General features: G+C 42.9%; 1 protein-coding gene across 1 annotated transcript in view; it reads right to left on the reverse strand.

Moving 5' to 3' along the window:
- The window catches only part of stk17a (serine/threonine kinase 17a), a gene marked incomplete at both ends in the record, with an annotated part of 81737 nt that overhangs the window by 14954 nt on the left and 39400 nt on the right, over window positions 1-27383 (reverse strand). The window contains one exon of the mRNA XM_080751650.1: window positions 8905-9117. Within this exon, the coding sequence (XP_080607776.1) occupies window positions 8905-9117 (213 nt within the window). The remainder of the gene's footprint in view (window positions 1-8904; window positions 9118-27383) is intronic.

The raw sequence follows: 27383 nt of genomic DNA on the forward strand, positions 1-27383 counted from the left end.
TGAACTCAGCTGGAGGCCTCCCGCTAATGGGGCCATGGTGCCCTCATTCATTCTCTCTATGTCTCTGTCTCTGTCTCTCTCTCTTTCTCTCCCCATCTCTCTATGCCTCCCCCGTCTCTCTGTCTCTGTCTCTCTCTCTCTCTCTCCCCATCTCTCTATGCCTCCCCCGTCTCTCTGTCTCTGTCTCTCTCTCTCTCTCTCTCCCCATCTCTCTATGCCTCCCCCGTCTCTCTGTCTCTGTCTCTCTCTCTCTCTCTCTCCCCATCTCTCTATGCCTCCCCCGTCTCATGTCTCTTTTTCCCTCCTCCCTTAAAGGACAACTTTGTTTTTTTTGTACAACAAGGGTTCATATTTTAGATAGTCATTAGAGAAAAGAAAAGATGAGTGTTAAATGCTTTCATTTACTTATTTTTTTTTATTTTTTTTTTTAAAGATTTTTTTTTTGGGGGCTTTTTGCCTTTATTGATAGGACAGTAGACCGACAGGAAATGGAGGAGAGGCAGGCAGGGAATGACATGCGGCAAATGTCAGCCGGATCGGGAATCGAACCGGCGACGCCGACAGGCATTGATGCCGAAATGGCAATGCCTATATGGTATGCGCCTGGTCCACTAGGCCACCAGGCGCCCGCATTTACTTCTCTCTATCATTTTACTGATTTTACTGATTTTGATTTGCATGGGGGCATGCATGCAAGTGGCTAAATATGTCGTTTTTAGACACAATAAGCCCATTCCCAAGATGCTCTTCCATCGTTGTATCATTGGCTTGGCAAAAGCGACAACATAAACAACCCCCTGCTCCCCGCTCCCCACGCATGCCGTCGCTCTCTCTCTCTCTCTCTCAGCATCCTGGGATCAATGGCGCTCCATTAATATCGCTCTGACCTCATCCCTTCCCTTCCCTCCATCCTCCCCTCCGTTTGCCCCACTGCCCCCAAAATATCCCTCAGCTGTCACAATAAAGGACAAACAGAGTCAGTCTGTCCTCCCTCTCTCTCTCTCTCTCTCTCTCTCTCTCTCTCTCTCTCTCTCTCTCTCAAGCTCTCGTGCCAATGAAAGACTGAAAGCGTTCCGCTCTATTTCCTTCTCTCTGTACATAAAAAAAAAACAGAGTCAAAAGTTGAGAAGAGGGGAATAATGGCGTTTCATTGTTGAGTGTTGAGTGCTGTCCGTGTGGAGCCAGGGTTCTCACACAGTGGGGCAATATGCCACTCACTCCAGTGTGCCCCGGTGTGTGTGCGTGTGTGTGTGTGCATGTGCGTGCACACATATGGGGCTTGAGCCCCTGCCCTTTTATCCGTCTGTGAAAAGTGCCCTCTCCAGACCAAGAATGGAGTTTTTACTATCGTGAAAGAATTGCAAATGCCCCTCTTTCCATGCCATACCCGAAGGCAGTATTCAAGAAAATGACCGTTTCCAAACTCTCCTGAACTTAAATGCGTCTTCTCATGTTGAAAGAATTATTGAAAATAGCCGAATTATTGAAAACAACGCATTTAGAAATTTCAGCCCATCTTTGGCTCTATGTGTGAATATTTGCTGTTGAATACTGCATTTTCAGCCAGTGTAATGCTGTGTGTGTGTGTGTGTGTGTGTGTGTGTGTGTGTGTGTGTGTGTGTGTGTGTGTGTGTGTGTGTGTGTGTGTGTGTGTTTGCGTGCGTGCGTGCGTGCGTGCGTGCGTGCGTGCGTGCGTGCTTGCATTTCTGGATTTTGGAGGTTGAGGATTTCTATCAGCAAACTGGGATTATCTCTTCTGTGAAACACTGGCGTTGGAACTGGGGTTGGGATTAAGGGCTGAGGTAGGGGTCGGGGAGCATAGGCGAGGGGCAAACGGTGTTGGGGTGGGGGTCTCATAGCCCCGCATGGCATGTGCATGTACAACCAATGACACATAATGCTGTAGAAAGGAGGATGTGCACCCCCCCCCCCTCTCCCTCTCCCTCTCTCTCTCTCTCTCTCTCTCTCTCAGCAAAACACAAATACACCTGAAATCAGAGGGTCTCAAAGTGGGGTCCATGGGTTCGATCAGGTTAAAGGAGTAGTTCAACCCCAAAATGACTTTTTTCCTATTGATTAGTCATGCCAGGGAGACTTGAGTTCAATAATTCTTTTTTGTATTTGTCGCATTCTTAAGACAAAAATCACACCCGTGTGAACTGAGCGGTGGTTGTGTGTGTGTGTGTGTGTGTGTGTGTGTGTGTGTGTGTGTGTGTGTGTGTGTGTGTGTGTGTGTGTGCGCGTGCGTGTGTGTGTGTGTGCGTGTGTGTGTGTGAGAGAGAGAGAGAGAGAGAGAGAATATTGCAGTTGATGCTCAGACTAGACTCAAGAGCACCCTCTCTGGTCACTGAGTGGTAGTTCAGGCTACATACACACATACATACATACATACACGGATACACGGATACATACACGGATACACACACGGCCATGCTATGGAGCGGTCTACCACCGCTCAAAAATGGATTATAGTACATTTACCCCCATTGATTCCGGATGGGGACCAGAATGCATGTGGGTCCCCATCCGGAGTCAATGGGGGTACATTTATTGAAAGCAAATTATTGTTTTAGGAATGCGACAAAAAAACTAAAAATATTATTGAACTCAAGTCTCCATGGCCTGAGCAATCAATAGAAAAAAAGTCATTTTGGGGGTGACAATGCCTTTTTTCTCCACCACAAACGTTTGCACTTTGCAGGACAGTACATAGATGAATTAGGCCTACCCTCTGTGTAGAAATCCATGTAGCACGGCATCTCTGCAAATAGTAACTATACAGCTATCTGCAGCTTGTTAGGCTGTTGTGTGGGGAATAAACACCCGAAACTGTAATAAAAATCACCCAAAACCGGATAAAACCGGAATATTTTAGACTCCATTCCTTGCAACACCCTAGATATTGGTCAAATTACGCATCTGAACGGTTGCCCAGTTGCCCATGTATGCTCTAAGTGGTTAACCACATAAGCCCTATGTCATACCTTTTTAATGTTTGCCTAGTCAATGCGGCTGTAGTCCCAACCATCGTGCCCTTTAAGAGGCGTTTCAACTACAAGAAAGCAGACTGGAAAGGTTTCACCAACGAGCTGGAAGAGAAGATCAAAAATATAATGCCGGGTAGCAAGAACTACGACCAATTCTCTACCCTGGTGCTGAAAACTGCTCGGAAATTTATCCCACGAGGCTGCAGAGTTGAATACATTCCAGGACTTTCAAAGGACTGTGCAGGACTATATGACGACTACGTCGGTATGTTTGAAACCAATCCCTTCTCAGATGAAACAACCGCCCAAGGCGAGAAGGTGATGGAAAGCATTGCCCAAGAGCGAAGCAAGACCTGGAATGCTCTTATTGAGTCCACAGACATGTCCAAAAACAGCAAGAAAGCATGGACACTTATTCACAAGCTACGGGGTGATCCCAAAGCAGCTCCTCAGCACCCAAAAGTCACTGCCAACCAAGTCGCCAACCAATTGCTCAAAAATGGAAAGAGTAGAAAGAGAGGCAAAAAGACCAAGCTGAACCGTAAGAAATACAACGAGGACCCTACCTTTACAAGGCCGCTCACAATGGAAGAGCTGGAAGGGGGAATCTCTCTCCTCAAACCAGGAAAGGCAATTGGATTGGATAAAATCGCTACTGAACAGATCAAGCACTTCGGTCACAAGGCAAAGACTTGGCTTCTACAGCTATACAATGAGTGCTTAACAACACACAAGCTCCCTAACATCTGGAAGAAAGCCCACGTTATAGCACTGCTGAAACCTGGTAAAGATCCATCCGCTCCCAAGAACTTCAGACCAATCTCACTTTTGAGTCACACCTACAAGCTCTTTGAACGTCTGATCCTCAACAGAATTGGTACCTTTGTTGATGAACACCTCATCCCTGAACAAGCAGGTTTCCGCCCTGGCAAGTCGACAACTAGCCAAGTACTCAACCTCACCCAGTACATCGAAGACGGTTATGAGGAAGGGATGGTAACCGGGGTCGTGTTTGTTGACCTCTCAGCTGCTTATGACACAGTCAACCACAGACGTCTTCTCAGCAAGATCCTGGAGATCACAAGAGACACCCGTCTGACAGAGCTGATTGAAAGCATGCTTGAAAATAGGCACTTCTTTGTTGAGCTTGGAGGAAAGAAATGCCGGTGGAGAAGACTCAAGAATGGCCTTACACGGAGAAGTGTTTGCACCACTTCTCTTTAACATCTACACCAACGACCAGCCAAAAAGTGCAGACACTCGTCGCTTCATCTATGCAGACGATCTTGGCATAGGTGCACAAGCCACCGATTTCAAAGTTGTGGAAGACAGACTCTCGAACGCTCTGGCAGAGCTAACACCGTACTATGAAGAGAACCACCTTCGTGCAAATCCATCTAAGACACAGGTGTGTGCCTTCCACCTGAGAAACCGGGAAGCCAAGCGCCAACTGAAGGTCAACTGGTCAGGAACCCCCCTTGAACACTGTGAGCACCCAGTCTACCTAGGGGTAACCCTGGACAGATGTCTCTCTTTTAAGACACACATTGAGAAGACCAAGTGTAAAGTGAGTGCGAGGAATAACATCATCCGTAAGCTCACTGGCACAACCTGGGGTGCCAACCCACAGACTCTAAAGTCAACCGCACAAGCTCTCTGCTACTCAGCTGCTGAGTATGCATGCCCAGTATGGGAACGATCTGCCCATGCCAAGAAGTTGGATCCCGCCCTCAATGCTAGCTGCCGCCTTATCACAGGCTGCCTGAAATCTACACCTACAGACCGTCTGTACATCCTGGCAGGCATAGCCCCGCCAGAGATACGACGAAATGCAGCAAGCAAAAAAGAGCGCCAACAGCAGTCTAATGACCAAAGACACCCTCTCTTCGGCCATGTGCCAGCCAAAAGCCGCCTTAAATCCAGGAAAAGCTTCCTGAAGAGCGTCCAGCCCCTCGGAACACAGAGCATCAGCAGTGAAAGAGTCACTCAGTGGGAAGAAAGACTAAACAACCTCCCACCAGCAACAACAATGGAGCTAAAGGCGAGCGAGGCACTCCCCCCTGGAGCAGACACCAACTACGCAGTGTGGAAATGCCTTAACAGAATAAGATCTGGTGTTGGACGCGCAAAAGCCACTCTCGCTAAATGGGGATACTTAAATGACGGGGATGCTGTGTGTGACTGTGACACTGAACAGCAAACCATGCAGCACCTCCTGATATGCCCCCTGCTGGAACAGCCATGCACAGCATCGGACTTGGCAGAGTTTAATGAGAAGGGACAGCAATGTGTTCAGTTGTGGCTGAACCACATCTAGCCAAGCCTTGTAACTGACTGTCTTGTGGACACGACAAGAAGAAGAATGTTTGCCTAGAATGAAATGCAGTGGTGGAAAAAGTTTTTTTTTTTTACAGTAAAAGTATCAATACTGCAATGTAGAAATACATAATTGGTATCAAAATGTACTTCAAGTATGTATGTGCAGAATGTGCCATTTTTCAAATGTATGACATTTATTCTTTTTAAAGAGAAAAAATAATGTGTTACATCATGAGGCATTGTGAGCTTGTAGAGTAGCTATTTTCAAATGGACTAAATATATATATATATGATTGAAGTGGTTCATGTATGTTTTGTAATAATAACCAAAATCTACAAAGTCTACTAACTAAAGTTTTAGAATTATTGTAGTGGAGTAAAAGTACAATGTTTGCTTCTGAGATGTAGTTTAGTAGAAGTAAAAGTACTGAAAATTGGACATACTCAAGTAAAGAAAAAATACTTCAAATTTGCACTAAAGTACGGTGTACTTGAATAAATGTACTTAGTTACTTTACACCACTGCCTATTTCATACTTATTCTTTATTTTTTATTTTTATTTTTTTAAATGTTCGCCTAGAATCACATGCCTAAAATAGTCATGCCAGTCTGAAAAGCTAAAAGCCCTGTCTGGGTCAGTCTAGCTTCAACCACTGAAAATCTAACAAAGAAAAAAACAAACAAACATCTGCCTCATTGTCTGGTACACAAACTGACACATGACTGCTCCAGCAAAAACAAATTATGATGTTAACAGCACACAGTTATACTGTACATAATACTTTGTGGATGGAAACATTACGGTACTTTAGCAAATCTAATGGTGTGGGAATGCGTGTGTGTGTGTGTGTGTGTGTGTGTGTGTGTGTGTGTGTGTGTGTGTGTGTGTGTGTGTGTGTGTGTGTGTGTGTGTGTGTGTGCGCGCGCGCGTGCGTGTGTGTGTGTGTGTGGTTTCAGTGGTGCCAGTTAGTTCTAGCTGGTAATGCCAGTGGTGAAAGATGTTTACTGTAGAATAAATCTGATGATTTTATGTCAGTCTGTGTGCGTGTGTGTGTGTGTGTGCGTACATGTGGACAAAGTCAGTCAACCACACGGTAAAACATTAAAAGCCCACAGAGAGATTATAGCTGGGTTATGGAAAAAAGAAGTTGATATTTCCATGACACATCACGTATTCTCCAAACTTCATTTCCGATCTACATGCTCACAATGCCTCGCAACGCGAGGCGTTGTGAGCATGTAGATCGGCTATTTTCACAATTTCTGCCTCAAATATTTGACAATTTGGCCAATGTTTAATTTGTCATGTTAGACGTATTAAAACAACCTTAAATTGTCACTTTAGAAATGTGCAGATACCATGTAGTATATACTTACACTTTATGTTGGTTTGTTTACTGTCGAGTGAGAAAACAATGTTGCACATTAAGCTAATCATCTGGGGACCCCCAAAATCATTTGGGTCCCCACCCACAGGTTGAGAACCACTGCCTTACTTGACCGTGTGTAACACCACCCTTGTTGTCTATGTCGTGACATGGTCAGTGTTTCTCCTGTTAATAGGCCTAGAATTATTGACTGCTTTAACCAGTGAAAAATAGCAGATATACAAGCTCACAGCGCGGCACCGAGTGCCGCGCTGCGAGCTTGTAGATCTGCTATTTTTGGAAAAAGTCGTGAAAATGTGTGCAAATCTTTGAATATTATGTATTTTCAAAGCGAACGTTTGTAACTCAAATTTTGCTTCTGGGTGGTCCCTGGAACTAGATATTTTGAGACGGGGGTCCGTGGCCAAATAAATATCATTTTGGGGGTCCTTCGCTTGGAAAGGTTTGAGAACCACTGACACAGTAGTCTCTCAAAAACAGAATAACTGAGCTCCAGTTAAGTGAAAAGGACCTTTTCTTTGACGATGGCTGGCCAGATTGCTGACATAGAAACCTAGGTTTTTCAAAAAATCTTAGAAGGATTCAAAAGACACTTATAGAATCGGGTCAAAATTGAAATTTTCACGATTTTTCAAAAATAGCAGATCTACAAGCTCGCAGCGCGGCACTCGGTGCCGCGCTGTGAGCTTGTATATCTGCTATTTTTCAATAGTTAAAGCATAAAATAATGATACACAAAATGTGTACCCGTTCTAAATGGGTTAACTAGCATTAGCCGACAGCCTGTCGGCCTGCGCTGCTCTGCTCTGCTCTGTTCTCCATGCAACTGCTGTGATCTCTCATTATTCACCACAGTCCAGTGGGCCTGCAGGACCCCTGCTGCTGCAGGTGTCCCTTCACCTGCCAGCCCACCCCACGACCAAGTGAACAACTTAGACCAGGGGTCCTCAACATTTTTCAGCTCAAAGACCCCCCGGCTACAAATTGTAATATTGTCAATTACTTAATAAACTTGACTTTTCACTCTTGGTCTTGGTCTGCTCTTTTTTTTTTTTTTTTTTTTTTTTGTCTACTCCAAACCTCTTTGTCAAAAATAGAGGATATACAACTTCACAATGTCTTGAAGAGCGAGGCGTTGTGAGCTTGTAAATCTAATATTTTTGGCTTAAAGGACAACTGTTTTTTTTTTTTTACAACAAGGGTTCGTATTTTACTTTGTAATAAAAGAAAAAAAAAGATGAATTAAAATTAAAAGTGGGTGGGGGCATGAAGTGGCTGAATATGTCTTTTTAGACATAATAAGCCAGCAATTTCTTTATTAATATTTACAGTAACACTACTAGACCCCATAAGTCACATCTGCCCATGAAAGATTGCAGAGCATCTTGGCTTGTTGTGTCTAAAAAGCTTGCACGCATGACTCCACCCACTGAAATCAACACCGTTAAAATAGCTAAAACGATAGAAAGCAGTAAATGAAAACATTTTAACAATCATCTTTTCTTTTCTCTAACAATCTAAAATATGAACCCGTCCATTGTTGTAAAAAAAACAAAGTTGTCCTTTAAGCCAGGGGTTTTCAAAGTGGGTGACGGGGCACCCTGGGGTGCCCCGGGTTCAAGTCCAGGAGTGCCGCGAGATAATTTGATAATATTTGGAATTTATTTGGACACTTGAAAAAATATTTAGTCTCATTTTAAACTTGAAGTACAAAGTTATTTTCAGTCAGTTCTAACCAAAATGGCTATTATCTCAACATTTTCCTCGCAACATAATCACTAAAATATCGTTACTGTCGGGCAGAAACCTTGTATCTCCAAGTTTCAAATGTGTATGTCTTTTGGTAAAGCAAAGCTTCATCATACAAGACTGTCGCACAAAACTAGTGAAAACAGCCGATCTACAAGCACACAACGCCTCGCATGTGTTTGTAGATCTGCTGTTTTCACTAGTTTAGTACATTTTATAGATGATAAATACAAAACTAACGGTTTTGGACATACAAGGTTTCCACCCGACAACGACGATATGCTATAAATATAAGGTGCTGGGAGTGAAAATTATAATGTAGGGGTGCCTCGGATTAAAAAAAAAATATTTATGGGGTGCCCTGAGTCAAAAAAGTTTGGGAACCCCTGATTTCAGTTCTCCTCAGAATAGGGATGCAAGGCATTTACAAGAAGAAACATGGGTGTTTCCTGGTACTTACAACTCCAGCACCAGCACCATCTCGGAGGCCATCTCGTAGACCTGGTGCAGGTTGACCACGCGCTCGCTGGCCCTGGCCAGCTCCAGCACGGCCACCTCGTGGATGATCTCCGAGCGACAGTCCTGTCCCTTGCGACGCTTCCTCATGAACTTGGCGGCGTACTCGCGGCCCGTGCGCTTCTCCACGCACTTCCTGACCACGGCGAACTTCCCCCTGGACGGAGACACGGGGCGAGAGAGAGAGGAAACGTCTCAAAAAAGGATGACGCGTTAAAGACACCAAACTCACAAGCAGCTGCGAAATTCACCAGCAGACGTCTTAGTATTAGACATGCATTATACATACAGTAAACAGGGATAAATGTTCTATATCAGGGGACTTCAACGTTTTCAGGCCAAGGACGCCTTAGTTTAGAGAGAGATGAAGCAGGGACTGCCTCAACCTTTTCATAGATTCCATAGTGTCATCGTTCATATAGTTTCAGCACAATCATCAGTGTATTTTGGATTCCTGTCAATTTGTGTTTTCAGATATTTAACCACTTGAACCTGTCAAAACATAACTTTTCACTCTGTACTTAGTCTGCTCTTTTTCCCCTCTACACCAAAGCTCGTTGCCGAAAATAGCCGATCTACAAGCTCACAACGCCTCGCAGCGCGAGGCGTTGTGAGCTTGTAGATCTGCTATTTTTGGCTAAAGTTCTCAGAATATGGACACTAGGGTTCAAGTGGTTAATATAAAAAAGGAGAAAAAAAGAGTTTCTATCACACAAATGTTTGGAGGACCCCCTGTAGTAACTCTGAGGACCCCCTAGGGGTCCCGGACCCCCTGTTGAAGACCCCTGTTCTATATAAACTGTAAACTCTTTTTCCATGACCTCCGCCAGACTGATAGGCCAGGAAGCATGTTTTTGCCTCTCTCTGTCTGTCTGTCTGTCTGTCTGTCTGTCTCTCTCTCTGTCTGTCTCTCTGTCTGTCTGTCTGTCTGTCTGTCTGTCTGTCTGTCTGTGTGTCCATCTATGTGTTCCAAGACGCCACTAGACCATAACATTGAACATTGAAAGAGAAAAGTGATTTTGTGGCGGAACTATCCCTTTAAAAGGGAGTGAAAGGCATTGTACCCTAGCCAAAAAAATCCCACCCTGTGATAGTGAGCGGTGCCTCAGCCTATGCCAATCCATAGTACACAGTATCACATCAAACACTTCAAGGCTGGGGCTCCCGCTGGCCTACTGGTCCAGGCGCATACCACTTAGGCATTGATGCCTGGCTGCGTCTCCTGTTTGATTCCCGATCCGGACAACCTTTGCCGCATGTCACTCCCAAGCCCCCAGAACGGCTTGTAAACGTTGAAGCGGCCGCCCTACTGGCCAAAGCTGGAATTTCAGGCGGGGTGAAACATACATGCACGAGCAATGGACGTCGACGTCGTTTGTGGTGTCATTACGTCTCAACGCCAAACATTTTGGAACCTAATCTGGTTCCAAAATGGATTCAGCTACTTCCGCATGCTTCAAAACACCACTGAGCACTTGCATTGAAGTGAATGGCTGGGGGCGGGGCTGTCCGCTCTCTATATACTCTATGGTCACTCCCCGCATAAAAGCCAAAAAAAAAAAAAAAAAACCTCTTCAAGGCTGCTCAACAGCACCACAGTGTGAAGGTTGGTCCCCCGGCGGTATTGCAGCTGTTGAGGCTGTACTGAGACAGACATATAGACATATGGACAGAGTGACAGATAGACATAGACATGCAGTCAGTTGTTGGAGCAGCTGGCACCGCTCAAAAACAACATGGCACAATAGTCACATAAGTATATAGTGCAAAGAAGAAAGGGTACCAGGTAAACATCAAACCTATCATGTGTCTAAACAGTATGCCAGACAACATAACTCTGGACCAAAAACAGGTGTTCCACCATGCTTCGGTACTAGATTCCTTCAATCTCAAACACATGCCTGTGTGATGCGTTCGTCCCGTCTGACCTTTTCCGTGGGCTTTCCCAGACAACATTAGACTTTCTGTACACTTCAAAAATGACCATCGCCCCAAACCAACCATCCTGGAATCGAATGTACGACTCTCCTTCCTTGTATCAGGGGTGTCACAAGGGGGGGAGAAAGTGGAACTGAGTTACTAGGGCCCAAGGTGGAGGGGCCTGGAATTATGTTATGCTTTAGCTATTGAAAAATAGCAGATCTACAAGCTCATAGTGCGGCAAAGAGTGCCGCGCTGCGAGTTTTTTAAAAGTCGTGCAAATGTGTGCAAATCTTTGAATATATGTATTTTTTAAGCGAACATTTGTAACTCAAATTTTGCTTCTGGGTGGTCCCTGGAACTAAATATTTTGAGATGGGGGTCCGTGGCCAAATAGACATCATTTTGGGGGTCCTTGAGCACCACTGACATAGAAACATAGATTTTTCAAAAAATCTTCAAAGACTTACATACATACATACATTTTCAAGATAAAAAAAAATAGCAGATCTACAAGCTCGCAGCGCGGCACTCGGTGCTGTGAGCTTGTATATCTGCTATTTTTCAATAGTTAAAGCACAAAATAACGCAGTGAATCCTTGTACCCTGCAGGGCCCAAAATGTGGTGCGACACCCCTGCTTGTATCACCGTGAACTTGGTGAAGCTATACCAGAGGCAAAATCGTAGCGCGTCACGACAAAAAATATTTGACATCTGACGCACCGTTGTTGGCAGGTAAATGAAGGTCAGCGGTGGGATTACGGTTTCACCGTCAAAGGAGGCCGTTGTTCACTTAACACGTCGTTTATTCAGGCCTTTGGTGTCCGAACAGGGGCCCGCACACACAGGGGAAAGGGTGCTGGAGGGACTCACGGTAATGAGAGACACAGAGCGAGGGAGTGAGACGTTAGAAGGGGAGAGGGAACAAAAGTGACAAGGGGGAGGCTCACTCTGTTGGCATTTCTACGGGATGAAGTCATCCTTTGCGATCCTTGTACACAGCAGGCACGTGCACACATAGACGTCAAAGGGGGCTTGAGCTCCTGCCCTTTTACCCGTCTGTAAAAAAGTGCCCTCTCCAGACCATGAATGCCGTTTTCACTATGGTGAAAGAAATGCAAATGCCTTCTTTCCATGCCATACCTGAAGGCCGCATTCAAGAGAACTGCCTTGTCCAAACTCTCCTGAACTTGAAAGGCAGCATTCAAGAGAACTGCCTTGTCCAAACTCTCCTGAACTTGAAAGGCAGCATTCAAGAGAACTGCCTTGTCCAAACTCTCTCTGAACTTGAATGCAGCATCTTATGTTGAAAGAATTGCCCTCTCTGCGTAGAATTCCATGCCGTTACGCCACCTCTCCAGTATTGCCTTTTTCATGCTTAGTTTAGTGTGGTATCAAGTACCGAAAATAGCCGACCTCCAAGCAGTACCTCTGAGAGTGTGAAAATGGACCCGTAAGGGTTTCTGCTGCGTGTGCACTCATCTCCGTTTAGAGCATTGGCATAGAACCAATGTTCTACGCCAATCAGAACACCTGTGTTGGTCCTCAACATGGCTGGTGTAGGACTACACATGCAACCCATGAATACTACACTAAGCACTAAACGTTTCATTAACAGTGAAAATAGCTCTACAAGATCTACAAACATATGGCAAATTTCTGAAATTCTCGTGAAATGGGTCGACGAACCGAAAATGGGTCCTGGCCCATTGTTTAGGAAACACTGGTTTAGAGGTCTCTCTCTCTCTCTCTCTCTCTCTCTCTCTCTCTCTCTCTCTCTCTCTCTCTCTCTCTCTCTCTCTCTCTCTCTCTCTCTCTCTCTCTCTCTCTCTCTCTCTCTCTCTCTCTCTCTCTCTCTCTCTCTCTCTCTCTCCATCATGACTGCTTCGTGGACTGACCTCATTATAATTAGGACTAGTAGGGGAGGGGGCTGGGCCATTGTGTGTGTGTGTGTGTGTGTGTGTGTGTGTGTGTGTGTGTGTGTGTGTGTGTGTGTGTGTGTGTGTGCGTGCGTGCGTGCGTGCGTGCGTGCGTGCGTGCGTGTGTAGTATTATGCACATGTTTATATCCATGTGTATCCATGTGTGTGTGCGTGTGTGTGCGCGTGTGTGTGTGTGTGTGTGTGTGTGTGTGTGTGTGTGTGTGTGTGTGTGTGTGTGTGTGTGTGTGTGTGTGTGTGTGCGTGTGTGTGTGTGTGTGGGTGTGGGTGAGGGTGAGGGGCCTGTCAAATGAGATGAGCGTATGGCTGTATAACATGTATCATCATACGTCTCAATAACAGTTCCCACAATAAAGGAGCAGGTCTTTGTTCTAGCGTCATGTCCAGGGGGTGTACTGTACTGTAACTGTACATCCAGCTGCCTCACGCTACAGAGATAGGCTCCTGCCTTATAGATAGACCACATGGCTCTGCAAGGCTTACTTAAAACCCATTTAGAACGGGTACACATTATAGTGTATTATTATTTTATGCTTTAACTATTGAAAAATAGCAGATCTACAAGCTCACTGCGTGGCACCGAGTGCCGCGCTGCGAGCTTGTAGATCTGCAATTTTTAAAAAATCAAGAAAATTAGAATTTTGACCTGGTTCTATAAGTGTCTTTTGAATTTGGAAAAACCCTATTTTTCTATGTCAGCAATCTGGCTATAGCCATCGTCAAAGTAAAGGTCCTTTTCACTTAACTGGAGCTCAGTTAGTCTGTTCTTGAGAGACTACTATGTCAGTGGTTCTCAAACTTTTTCATGTGAAGGACCCCCAAAATTATATGTATTTGGCCACGGACCTCCATCTCAAAATATCTAGTTCCAGGGACCCCCCAGAAACAAAATTTGAGTTACAAACGTTCGCTTTAAAAATACATATATTCAAAGATTTTCACGACATTTTTCAAAAATAGCAGATCTACAAGCTCGCAGCGTGGCACTCGGTGCCACACCGCCCACTTGTGCCAGGTTTTCCACTACAAGGACCTGGGTAGAGCGGTGTGAAAGCGGTACTAAACGTGGTACTAAAAAGTATCCAATCTAGAGTAGGTCTGAGCTAGGCCAAACAGGGCCAAACCCTTCATAATGACTGATCACTCACTGACTTTTCATTTAAACCACCAGGATATAGTTGTAATACATGATAATAGATTATATTGTGTTATAACCACTCTTAAAATATATTATTGTGTATTAAAATTATCATAGTAATACATTAATACTTTATAGTGTATTATAATCACAGTTATAATCCATTATAGTATATTATAATTTAGGATAGTTGTAATACAAATTTATATTGTATTATAATCAAAGTTAAAAAGGTAAATTTGTTTCTTACCGATAGGGGTACTTTTGTGTAATGGAAAATATAGATGGTTTTATGTGGTGCGGTGTAGTGTGGTGCTAAAGCTGCAGTCGAAAAGGGGCTTTACATGCTGTACTTGGTACAATTTTTTGAAGCATTCGTTTTTATACAAATGCTACAAATGGTTTGAAAACATTTGAGAACCACTGGTCTAAACATCATTAGGAAGCAAGCCCCAAATACGCAACTACTCTGTAGAAAGAAAAAAAAACATAACCCGCATATTTACAAGAAACATCACAGAAGAACAAGCCCAAAGTCGCTTATAATAAGCAGACATGGCAACACTGGAAAGTTCGCCAGACATACAGTACCGTTGTTTGTAGGGCTGTCACAATATGACATTTTACATGACGATTAATTGTCTCTCAAATAATTGAGATTAACGATTTAATTATGTTTTTGTCGTTGACAATTACATTTCTGTTTGGCTTTTTTTAGGCTTTGAAGTTCACATGGCAGATATGACCTAAATACACAAAGAAATTACTGACATATTTGACAACTTTATACTTAAAAATAACATTGATAGTGGAAATAGCCGATCTACAGATCGGCTATTTCCACTATTTCTGAAAATGTATGAACATTTTTCAACATTTACGATTATGACGATTGTGACAAAATATGTGCAATTACGTCAAATAATTGCGATCATGTCAAATAATTGCGATTAGACGATCATGTAATAATTGTGACACCCCTAGTAGTATGGATGAAATATAATTTAGGGCGTAACCTAACTCCGAGGAGCCCCTCGGTGTGTTCCGGTGTGTGCTCTGCTTTGGCTGCAGTTATCATGCCTTGACTGCTGCTTTTGAGGGCTATGGCTGTGCTGAGATGACACAGCGAAACCAAGTTATTTATTTACAGAACTCCATGAATGCAGAGCGTGTGGAAAGAAACCCTCAGCACGGAGTTTGAGAGAAGGAAAAATGTGTGTGCGTGTGTGAGCGTGCGTGTGTGTGCGTGCGTGCGTGCGTGCGTGCGTGCGTGCGTGCGTGCGTGCGTGCGTGTGTGCGCGTGTGTGTGTGTGTGTGTGTGTGTGCGTGTGCATGTGTGGGGATAAATATGGATAGGATAAATATGGGGTTTATACTGTAAAAGTGAAGTACCTACTTTATACGTTAAAGAGAAAATGGTTCCTTCTTTTTCATTGTGGCACCGACTAGTCTGGCAAACTTGCCCATTACCTCTATGAAAAGCTCCACCAGCTGCCTGTCTTTCCGTCTGTCCGTCTGTCACGTCACGTCACGTCACGTCACGTCACACACATCTCTGGCACCGTTGGCCCCATCGATGCCAAACTTTGCACACACACTCCTTGGAGGGCAAATCACAACCATGGTTTCTGACATGGCCCTCTTCCATCAGGCCTATTTTTGCTAAACACATTTTTGGACACTGCTCCTACAGAAATGCCCTAAAATCACACAAAGCGGTACACAGTATCTCTAAAGTCATGTCATCAACATGGATCTGTCCCATTTTCCCATATTCCTTCCTGATTGGCTACAACTGCCTTCTAAAGTTTGTGTCCCGAGTCTTACTGGTTATTAATGACAAAAGTCAAAATAATGAGGCAGGGCAGCAATGGAGTCTTCACCGGCTAATGAGCCGCCATGGCTGCTCCATCCCTTCCTCTGATCACAGAACCAGAGTCACTGCACATTATCTATATCGGTCTCTGACATTACGTTTAGAGCAGTGGTTTAAAACCCTTTTCATATCAACGTCCATTATTTATAGGGCATTTGAGCCACGGACCACCATTTAATGAGATTTAGCCTCTCAGATGCAGACGTTTAACAATAATTTAACTCTTGAGAGCGTCAAATGAAACCAAAAGCCTTTGGACACTTATGGGTCCATTTGGTTTCAAAGAGTTAAAGATCTCTCAAGAGTTAAAGATCTATAAGGGTCCATTTGGTTACCAACTCTCCATTTAGCTGGGGACCACCTGGATCCCCCTCAAGGACCCCACTGGTTTAGAGCATCGCGCATCGCATTGCACAATGATGACGGTTCACAATTCACACCGTCTTTCATTGGACTGTGACCTTAAAGGGCAGTGCTGGAAGGGGGAACGTCTCGCATTTTGCTGATAAAAATAGTGATGAAGGGCCTTCTCTCTCTGAGCTAGCATGAAAAGAGCCCTCCAGGGCCCTCATGTGAGAGTCATGGGGTTGAGAGAGATGGGAGCAGGGGGGGCTGGGGTTACGAGAGGAGGTAAAGCCACAAAAACACAAGGCACCTTGGGATGGGTTATATAATATACTCACTCCCAGTAGGCTTAGTTCAGGGGTGTAGTTGTCCCGTTTTAAAGTGAAGCAAACACGGAACTGAAAGTTCCTATGATTTGGCCGCCAGTTGCGTGTTCTGGCACCAGAAGCATCATGTTCTCCATAGGATTCCATTCATTCTTTTCCATTTCATTTGATTTTCTTACCTTAATAAACATTGTCATAAATGCTTTATGGTTCCTGTCGCTAGTTTAAAGCCTCGTTTCAATCACCATGATGTGCGTTTTGTGAAAATATGGTCCAATTTATGTTATATGCACTGCGAGGCGTTGTGACCTTGTAGATCGTCTATTTTCGGCAAAGAGCTTTGGTGTAGAGGGGAAAAAGAGCAGACTAAGTACAGAGTGAAAGGTCAAGTTATTTAAGTGTGAATATCTGAAAACACAAATTGACATGAATCCATAATACACTGATGATTGTGCTGTAAAACAATGAAACTATATGGAATCTATGAACAGGCTGCTTCATCTCTCTCTCAACTAAAGGGTCATTGGCCTGAAAACGTTGAAGACCCCTGTCCTAGTGTGTTTATCTTGACATGTGGCAGACAAACACAGCGGTGACACCCGTGACGTCCACCAACTCCCTCTGATCTCATTAGTGGGAGAGAATTACCTCTCTCTCTCTCTACCCCTCATCCCTCTCACTTCACCTTTCACACACAGACACACACAAGGACTCGCGTGCACACATACTGTACTGTAAATGACCTTTTACCACAGCGACACACTAGCCCGGTAAACCATCCCGGCCATGTGAATTCCCATCATCATGACACCGTGTCTTCTGAAGACCAGTCTGGCCCCAAGCGCTGCACGTGTGGGCGTTTTGCAGAAACAGTGTTGATTTCGTCGACTAAAACTTTTCACTGACTAAAATGATATAAACACGAAATGAAAAGTAAGCCATGATGACTAAAACTAAGACTAAATATATTGACAATTTCGTCAACAAAATAAAAACTAGACTAAAACGTTAGGGAGGGACTAGTGGAGAAGAGAGTCATTTTATGTTTGGTTGCTCTCAGGTGTTGTGTGCTGTGAGCTTGTAGATCGGCTATTTTCAGCATGCAACCAAGTGTAAAATCAGTCATTACGATGCCATCAAGGCCTGCCAAAATACATTTTAGTTGACTAAATCAACTGTAGATTTAGTCGCCTAAAATCTAATATTTAGTCGACTAAAATTTTACTAAAACTAAAACTTTTCAGGTGACTAAATTATGACTAAAACTAAATGACATTTTATTCAAAAGACTATGACTAAAAATTTGGTGTCAAAAACAACACTGTGCAGAAACCAAAAATCACACCCGTGTGAACTGAGCGGTGGTTGTGGAGGCTGTGCAACAGCACTACTGGGTGGGTGCAGCGGGGTTAGTGTGCTTTACAATGCTGTAGTTTCTTCACACACTCTAATTTATTTGACCCTAAAACATTCAGTTTGTTAATAATAATAATAATACTTGACCACACATGCTGACCCACCCTTCTCCCGTGTGTGTGTGTGTGTGTGTGTGTGTGTGTGTGTGTGTGTGTGTGTGTGTGTGTGTGTGTGTGTGTGTGAGAGAACAACAGCGCCCCTCCCTTAACATGTAAGGTCAGAAAAGGTACTGCAGGCTTGAGGCTACATACACGGCCGGACGGCCGGACGGACGGCCGGACGGCCGGACGCATACACACACGGCCACGTATAGGAGACGGTGTGACCACCGCTCAAAAAAGTAGAAGAGCCAATAAGTGTACCTGCGCTCAGAGCCCTGGGATTGACAGACGCTGTTGGCTCTTCCACTCTTTGGTTTCTGCTACTTTTGCTGCTTTTGTGTGACACTATAGGGGTGGGCAACTTTGATGATGGCGAGGGCCACTATATTTCCACCTTCCACTCCAGAGGGCCACATTGCATATTTTTTGAGCTTGAAGATCGGCTATTTTTTTAATTGGAATCCTGAAATGTAACATTTTGATTCAATTTCAAACGCATTTAGTTATATACAAATACATTGGACATAAAAAAATACATTTTAGTACTACTACACTAGTCATTAAGCTACTAATATAGACTGACGGAATTAAAGCAGGTCATGTTTGGAATTGTAACAGCTGAAATCAATAATATATCAGTATTCCGGTATTAACCAGAGGGCCGCATTAAGTGAAGGTGGGGGCCGCATGTGGCCCCCGGGCCGCCAGTTGCCCATGTATGACTATAGGTAGGACAGTAATTTACAAGAAACGAAAAAAAGTTTGAATATAGAGATAAGGGTTTCTGCCCGACAACAACGATATACACTTTCGTCAAAACATCAATCAATCAATCAATCAATCAATCAATCAATCAATAGGATTGTGGATAAACAACATGGTAAGTGAGACTAATCAAAACACAAACATCTTAAGCTGGCTGATTTCTTTGTTTTTCTCATATACGGTACGTACACATGCACTTACTGCTTTAAGCGGAGGCATAGTTGAGCCACTTAAAGGGGAAGACCACCCATTTTCAATATTGAACTATGTCATTAATATACCTTAGAGGAGTTGTGTGGAAATACAAAAAAAGTTCCCCCTCTTCTGTGTTGCCTAGAACTGGAGGATTGATTTTGGGGTTTGTATTGTAAAGTACAATGTGTGATGTCATCAAATTGTAATTTGCAATACAAACCCAAAAATCCATCCTCCAGTTCTAGGCAACACAGAAGAGGGGGAACTTTTTTTGTATTTCCACACAATTCCTCTAAGGTATATTAATGACATAGTTCAATATTGAAAATGGGTGGTCTTCCCCTTTAAACCCTTTTGACGGAGTCCTCCAGGGCGATGCTGTTTTCGCTATACTAAATCTTCGCCCAAAAAATGTCCCCTCTACAGTGTGTGGCGATAGACTACATTGTGAAGCGCAATTGACCACCATACAGTAGATGATAAGGTGACATTTTGGTGTCTTTCCAACTTTCTTAAATAAATGTACTGAGAGAGAGAGAGAGAGAGAGAGAGAGAGAGAGAGAGAGAGAGAGAGAGAGAGAGAGAGAGAGAGAGAGAGAGAAAGAGAGAGAGACAGAGAGAGAGACAGAGAGAGAGAGAGAGAGAGAGAGAGAGAGAGAGAGAGAGAGACAGAGAGAGAGAGACAGAGAGAGAGAGAGAGAGAGAGAGAGAGAGAGAGAGAGAAAGAGAGAGAGAGAGAGAGAATAGAATAATAAAGCTCTTTTCTAACCCTTGGAGAAGAAATAAATTCAGTGACCAACAGGCTCAATTATAGGACAGATGACACCCAAGGTTTTTGGGACACAAGTTCAGTTCTCTTTATGTCCCCACTTGCTTGCCATGCCTTTGGTGCACTAATGTGGTAGACGATGGCCAAGCTAACAAAACAACATCAAAAGGCAGATACCAGGCCTGTCGTAACGGAGGCTGTCTCTCACTGAAAATGTGTGGGGATGACTGATCTATTATCCTGTGTGCATTGATGCACAACAGGTATGCAATCACACCTAGCTCACAGTCTAACTCAGGGGTCTTCAACGTTTTCAGGCCAAGGACCCCTTATTTGAGAGAGAGATGAAACAGGACGACAACCTTGTCATGTATAGATTCCACATCGTTTCATTGTTTGACAGCACAATAATCAATGTATTTTGGATTCATGTCAATTTGTGTTTTCAGATGTTTAACCACTTGAACTGTCAACAATTACTTCTCCCCTCTACACCAAACCTCTTTGCTGAAAATAGGCGATCTACAAGATCGGCTATTTTCAGCAAAAGTTCTCTGAATCTGGTTAATAATCTAGCTAAAAAGGACATTTTCTTTTTTTCTTTCTATCACACAAAGATTTGGAGGACCTCCTGTATTAACTCTGAGGACCCCCTAGGGGTCCCGGACCCCCTGTTGAAGACCCCTGGTCTAATTAGTTTAAATCAGCCATCATCACCCATCCCACAGGAGGTTGTCTCATGGCTTTTGAGTTCACGTTCAGACTCAGGAGCCATCACATTGCTTTTTTTTTTTAAATACAAAACCTTAGGGCAGAGAGGAGTATTAGTCTGTTGGCCCATTATTATGACATCACAATATTCTGAAAACTGTTAGGCCTGTGTCAAGTTAAGCTTAGTTATAATGCGCACCATGAATGGCATTGGTACTTCAGAACAGTAGGCGGTCATACTAAAGGCATGGAACCGAGGGGTAAGGACATGTGTGGATGTTGCGATTATGTGTGTGTTACGCTATAGCTAACCGGTTGCCCCGACACCTGCCCTGTAATCCGGTCATCCCCGTTCTTTGCATTTCACAAGGTCTTTAGTAGGCCACCTAGGGCTGTCACGATTATGACATTTTACATGACGATTATTTGTCACTCAAATAATTGCGATTAACGATTGAATTGTGTCTTTGTCGTTGACAATGACATTTATGTTTGGCTTTTAGGCTTTTAAGTTGCACATGGTAGATATTACACATGACCTAAATATACAAAGAAATGACTGACATATTTGACAACTTTATACTTAAAAAAGAACATTGATAGTGGAAATAGACGATCTACAAGCTCACAACGCGTCGCATCGCGACGCGTTGTGAGCTTGTAGATCTGCTATTTCCACAATTTTTTACATTAAAAAAATATATATGAACATTTTTCAACATGGAAACGATTATGACGATTATGAAAAATAGTCGCGATTATGTCAAATAATCGCGATTAGACGATTATGTAATAATTGTGACAGCCCTAAGGCCACCTCTCGCTTTCATCAGCCTGGTTTGGAGGAGATGTCCTCCTGACTTTCTGGTACACGCAGAGCCCTTTGAAGCAGAGCCCTAAGTCAAAGCTCTAAGAGGCTTGAGGGCCATTTCCACCATGCGGCTCCAACATTACTACTTTCATTCTTACACTCGTTCATTCATCCACTCCTTCATGAGCCATAATCACCCCCTGACTGTAGGGATGGTGAGAGGAGTGATGGAGAGGAGAGGAGAGGAGAGGAGAGGAGAGGAGAGGAGAGGAGAGGAGAGGAGAGGAGAGGAGAGGAGAGGAGAGGAGAGGAGATAATTGTCTCATAGAGCAATGGTTCTCAACCTGTGGGTCGGGACCCCCAGAGGGTGCTACATGTGAGCATGTAGATAGGCTATTTTCACAATTTCATTTTAAAGGTATTAAATTGTCACTTTAGAAATCCTATGTGAAAACATATTTTAATATTACATTATTTGATATACTACATTTAATAACTACCCTTTGTTTAGCGATTTTCAAAATGTTCTTTTCATAGAAAAAAAGGTCATATGGTCATGATTCACCTCCATCCTGGATGGCTTGGTTCGAGGCTTAACATAATTGTTATAAATATTTTTGTAAAAGTCTATGGCGAAAATGAATGGGGAATATTAAGTGACCCCAGGAATCCACTTCCGCTGCGATGCTCTATCCATGCCAAACTTTGCACACACACTTCTTGGCTGGCAAACCACAACCTCCGCCCCTGATTTCTCACATGCCCCTCTTCTAGCGCCACCAGGAGGTTGCCGACCTGACGGTCGCTTATCTCCCATTTAGGGAGTCTTACTGGTGTAGTCAGTGGCGGAAAGTAACTATTACATTTACTTAAGTATTGTACTTGAGTAAAAAAGAAATTTTTACTTTACCCGAGTATTTCCCATTTCCATTTTTTTTTTACTTCTGGGGGTCCAAATATAGTACTTTTACTCCACTACATTTATTTGAAAACTTTAGTTACAAGATTTTGATTTTGATTATAACAAAGCATTAACCATATTAACGCCCTATATAGATTTCGGCCATTTGAAGATAGCCGATCTTGCAAACTCATAATGCGTGAGCTTGTAGATCAGCAATTTTCAAACACTTTGTAAGTTTGTATACATTTGAAAACTTGAAATGGGACATTCTGCATAATGAGTGCTTTTATTTTTTGATGCTTTTTAATACTTTTGTACAGACTTTTACTTGTAACAGAGTAGTTCTATACAGGGGCGTCAATTGGGTATGGCAGGGGTATGCAGCTGCCATACCCTGGGTCCAGGGGGGAAAATAAAAGTTATTTTTAAATATAAATCCACGAATGTCTCTTTGTCTATCTGTTCTAGTTATTATGTTGTTAAATTACAGTAAAATAACTACAAATGCAAAATTTTACAAAATGGTCACTTTAAAAAGGTATTATAATTATATTCTCCACACTTTTATTCTCCCCATCTTGACAAAATGGTATATTCCCAGGTTCCGCAGGTCAGAGCAGTCTAAGGAGAGTGGCGTCACGCTTTGAACTCGCCGCAGACCGGAAGTGGCTTCGCATGGCGTCCTAGCGAGCCTCTGCCCCGTCCGCCCCCATTCTAGCCGAGTCATTAATTCGCTGGTAAGTTGACCAAATCACGTCTTTTTCACCATTTTAACGCATTCACTGGCCTCTCTAAGGTAGATAACATTATTAAAAGAGTGAAAAAGACGTTTAGTCTACTTACCAGCGAGTGAAAAATGAATGGGGGCGAACGGGGCAGAGGCTCGCTAAGAATGAGAACAGGCTCCAGTAGGCTAGGCTAAGTTAGCTTCCCACCATAGAGTAAATAGGCTTTCCACGCTTACTATGGGAGTCGACGTAAGTGACGTAAATCTCTCTATTCTATGACACTGCCGCAGGTCAGCTGCACAGGTGCAATGCATTATTGTTAATTGTGGCACGTTTACTAACATGCCAAGTTTATCTGCACCGGGAAAAAAAATGAAATAAAATGTATGTATGTTAAATGTTAAAATAAATGTATCATGCCTGTTACTAAGGTATGGCAACATGACTGGTGTCTTGCACGTGCGCGAAGGCGCGCGTGCAAGACACCAGTCATGTTGCCATACCTTAGCTTTTTCTGAACTGACGCCACTGGTTCTATATTGCAGTATTAATACTTTTACTGAAGTAAAAAATAGTACTTTTTTCCACCACAGAGTGGTGTTGACATTGGGAGTTCGACCCTGCTCGTCAAAAACCATACTGGGACACCACAGCATTTTCTGCCCGCCGCGTCAGCACATTTTCTAAAGCCAGCGGCCTCACACGCGGGGTACACCCTGAAAGAGATGGCTCTGTGTGTGTGTGTGTGTGTGTGTGTGTGTGTGTGTGTGTGTGTGTGTGTGTGTGTGTGTGTGTGTGTGTGTGTGTGTGTGTGTGTGTGTGTGTGTGTGTGTGTGTGTACATGTGTAGAGGGCATACCAGAGGTGACTGCAGAGGAATGGGCCAATCGCTGCATTGGCAGTTAACCAATTGTCGTACGAATTGATTTTGCTACGTACTTGACTAAAACTATCTTCGACTATCATTTTTCACTGAAGAAAACTAAATGAAAACGAAATAAAGACTAAGCTATGGTGACTAAAACTATGACGTAAATAAATATGTTGCCAATTTCGTCAACAAATAAAAACTAGACTAACATGTTAGGGAGGGACTAGTGGAGAAGAGATCCAGTAGAACTAAAAGACAAGTCATTTAATGTCGGTCCGGGGACTGGTGGTCACAGGTCCCACATGTGCGGCAGTGGAGCTTGACTATTCATTTATCAGTGGTGGAAAAAGTACTCAAATGTCTTACTTAAGTAAAAGTATCAATACTGTAATAAAGAAATACTCTGTTACAAGTAAAAGTCCAGAATTCAAAATGTACTTGAGTAAAAGTACGAAATTATTCGTATCAAAATGTACTTAAAGTAAAAGTACAAAATGTTTGAAAATAGCAGATCTACAAGCTCACAACGCGTCACCGTCACATAATGCGTACAGTATTATGTCATGAGGTTCTGGCACAGTTTGGGGTCCAGAACACAGCATCAGCATTTTGTGGATTATTAACCCATTTAGGCCTGAACACATTATGACGCAATATTTTATGCTTTAAATATAAAAAAATAGCAGATATACAAGCTCACAGCGCGGCACCGAGTGCCGCGCTGCGAGCTTGTATATCTGCTATTTTTGAAAAGTTGTGAAAATTAGAATTTTGACTCGATTCTATAAGTGTCTTTTGAATCCTTCTAAGATTTTTGGAAAAACCTATGTTTCTATGTCAGCAATCTGGCCAGCCATCGTCAAAGAAAAGGTCCTTTTCACGTAAATGGAGCTCAGTTAGTCTGTTCTTGAGAGACTACTATGTCAGTAGTTCCCAAACCTTTTCATGTGAAGGACCCCCAAATTGATATTTATTTGGCCACGGACCCCCATCTCAAAAGATTTAATTCCAGGGACCACCCAGAAGCAAAATTTGAGTTACAAACGTTCGCTTTGAAAATACATATATTCAAAGATTTGCACACATTTTCACAACTTTTTTCAAAAATAGCAGATCTACAAGCTCGCAGCGCGGCACTCGGTGCCGCACTGCGAGCTTGTATATCTGCTATTTTTCACTGGTTAAAGCATTCAATAATTCTAGGCCCTAAATGGGTTAAGTGATGTGTCTATAAAATGCAATTGATTATTGCAAGTTCTGCTACCTTTGCTATTCTTTAAATTCATTATTAAAACGTTTGGAAATTCTTTTGAAAAATGTTGAAATGTTTTTGACAATGGTAATGGAATTCCCAATATGGTGATGCCCCGTTGAAAGTGGTTTAGAAGTGTCTTGGTTTAGAGAAATCGGACAAATCAATAACAAATAATTAATGTTAATTAAGTTAATGTACTGTTAGCTGATTGATTTGGTGTTACGTGAGTGCCACGTAATTGCTATGTTTCAGGCCCAAATCAAGCTTACGACCAGCGTGCCCATTTTCACTATGACATCTAAATCAGGGGTTCCCAAACTTTTTTGTCTCAGGGCACCCCATAAATATTTTTTGAATCCGAGGCACCCCTACATTATAATTTTCACCTCCAGCACCTTTATATATTTATAGCATATCGTCGTTGTCGGGTGGAGAAATGTACAAAACTAGTGAAAACAGCAGATCTACAAGCACACATCGCAAGGCGTTGTTGTGTGCTTGTAGATCGGCTGTTTTCACTAGTTTTGTAGGACAGTCTTGTATGACGAAGCAGGGCTTTGCTTTACCAAAAGACGTACACATTTGAAACTTGGAGATACGAGGTTTCTGCCCGACAGTGACGATATTTTAGTGATTATGTTGCGAGGAAAACATTGAGATAATAGCCATTTTGGTTAGAACCGACTGAAAATAACTTTATACTTCAAGTTTAAAATCATACTAAATATGTTTGTGTCCAAGTGGCCAAATAAATTCCAAATATTATCAAATTATTTTGCGGCACCCCAGGGTGCCCCGTCCCACTTTGAAAACCCCTGTCCTATGGTACCAACATCAATACAGCATGGAATTGTGTACAAAATCTTGTATCCAACCGATACAATGTTTGTCTGAGAGGCTAAATGTCATCAAAAGGTGGTCCACGGCTCAAATGCTGAATAAATAATGGGACTTGACATGAAAAAGGTTGAAAACCACTGATCTAGTTACTTAAATCCCTCGCAGTCCAGCAGCTGAACAAACCGTTGTCTATCTGCCGCAGAGGGATCAGAACTCTTAAAACTCTAAAGTGCTTTTGAAAACAAAAGCCGCCTGAAAGCGCTATAGCCAGGGAGCCACTGTGCCAAAATGAGAGAAGACCTGTGATGTCATGACATACTCCAAATTTTAGTTTTTCCTATTAATTTGGTCAATAAGGTACACAGAATGAGAGGCCTGCTCTGCCGGAAACACTGCGAAAAAAAAAGTTTCCCATTGACTTCACTATACTGGAAAAAAACACACCAAAAAAAGTAGCATGTGAGGGGTCAAACTAAGGGTTCTGAATCCTATCGCAAGCATTTGTTTTGCATGAAAAACATTCCTTGGGCTAGATTTCAGCCTCTCAAACCTGTGAAAAGTGATGAGTCATCACTTTTCACCGTTATTTTGGTCCGTTTTCTAGCCCAAGGAATGTTTTTCATGCAAAACAAATGCTTGCAATGGATTCAGAATCACCAAGAACCCCTAGTTTGACCCCTCACATGCTACTTAAAGCATATTTTTTTTGGTGTGTTTCTTTCCTGTATATTGAAGTCGATGGAGTGAATATACAAATGGCCATAACTTTTTTTCGCAGAGTTTCCGGCAGAGCAGGCCTCTCATTCTGTGTACCTTAATGACCAAATGAATAGAGCGAGGTTCGAGCGAGGTAAGTTCAGCTTTAATAGAACGGGTACACATCATTGTGTATCATTATTTTATGCTTTAACTATTGAAAAATAGCAGATATACAAGCTCACAGCGCGGCACCGAGTGCCGCGCTGCGAGCTTGTAGATCTGCTATTTTAGAAAAATCTTGAAATTTATTATAAGAATATTGACCCGATTCTATAAGTGTCTTTTGAATCCTTCTAAGGTTTTTTGAAAAAAACTATGTTTCTATGTGAGCAATCTGGCCAGCCATCGTCAAAGAAAAGGTCCTTTTCACTTAACTGGAGCTCAGTTAGTCTGTTCTTGAGAGACTACTACAGTATGTCAGTGGTTCTAAAACCTTTTCATGTGAAGGACCCCCAAAATGATATTTATTTGGCCACGGACACCCATCTCAAAATATTTAGTTCCAGGGACCACCCAGAAGCAAAATTTGAGTTACAAACTTTCGCTTTGAAAATACACATATTCAAAGATTTGCACACATGTTCACGACTTTTTCAAAAAATAGCAGATCTACAAGCTCGCAGCGCGGCACTCGGTGCCGCGCTGTGAGCTTGTATATCTGCTATTTTTCACTGGTTAAAGCATTCAATAATTCTAGGGCCTAAATGGGTTAATTGAACGCACTGCACGGCTTGATTGGACAATCTTGGGTTGA

The sequence above is a fragment of the Nannobrachium achirus genome (genome assembly GCF_963921795.1).
Source record: "Nannobrachium achirus genome assembly, chromosome: 21".
NCBI classification, from domain to species: Eukaryota; Metazoa; Chordata; class Actinopteri; order Myctophiformes; family Myctophidae; genus Nannobrachium; species Nannobrachium achirus.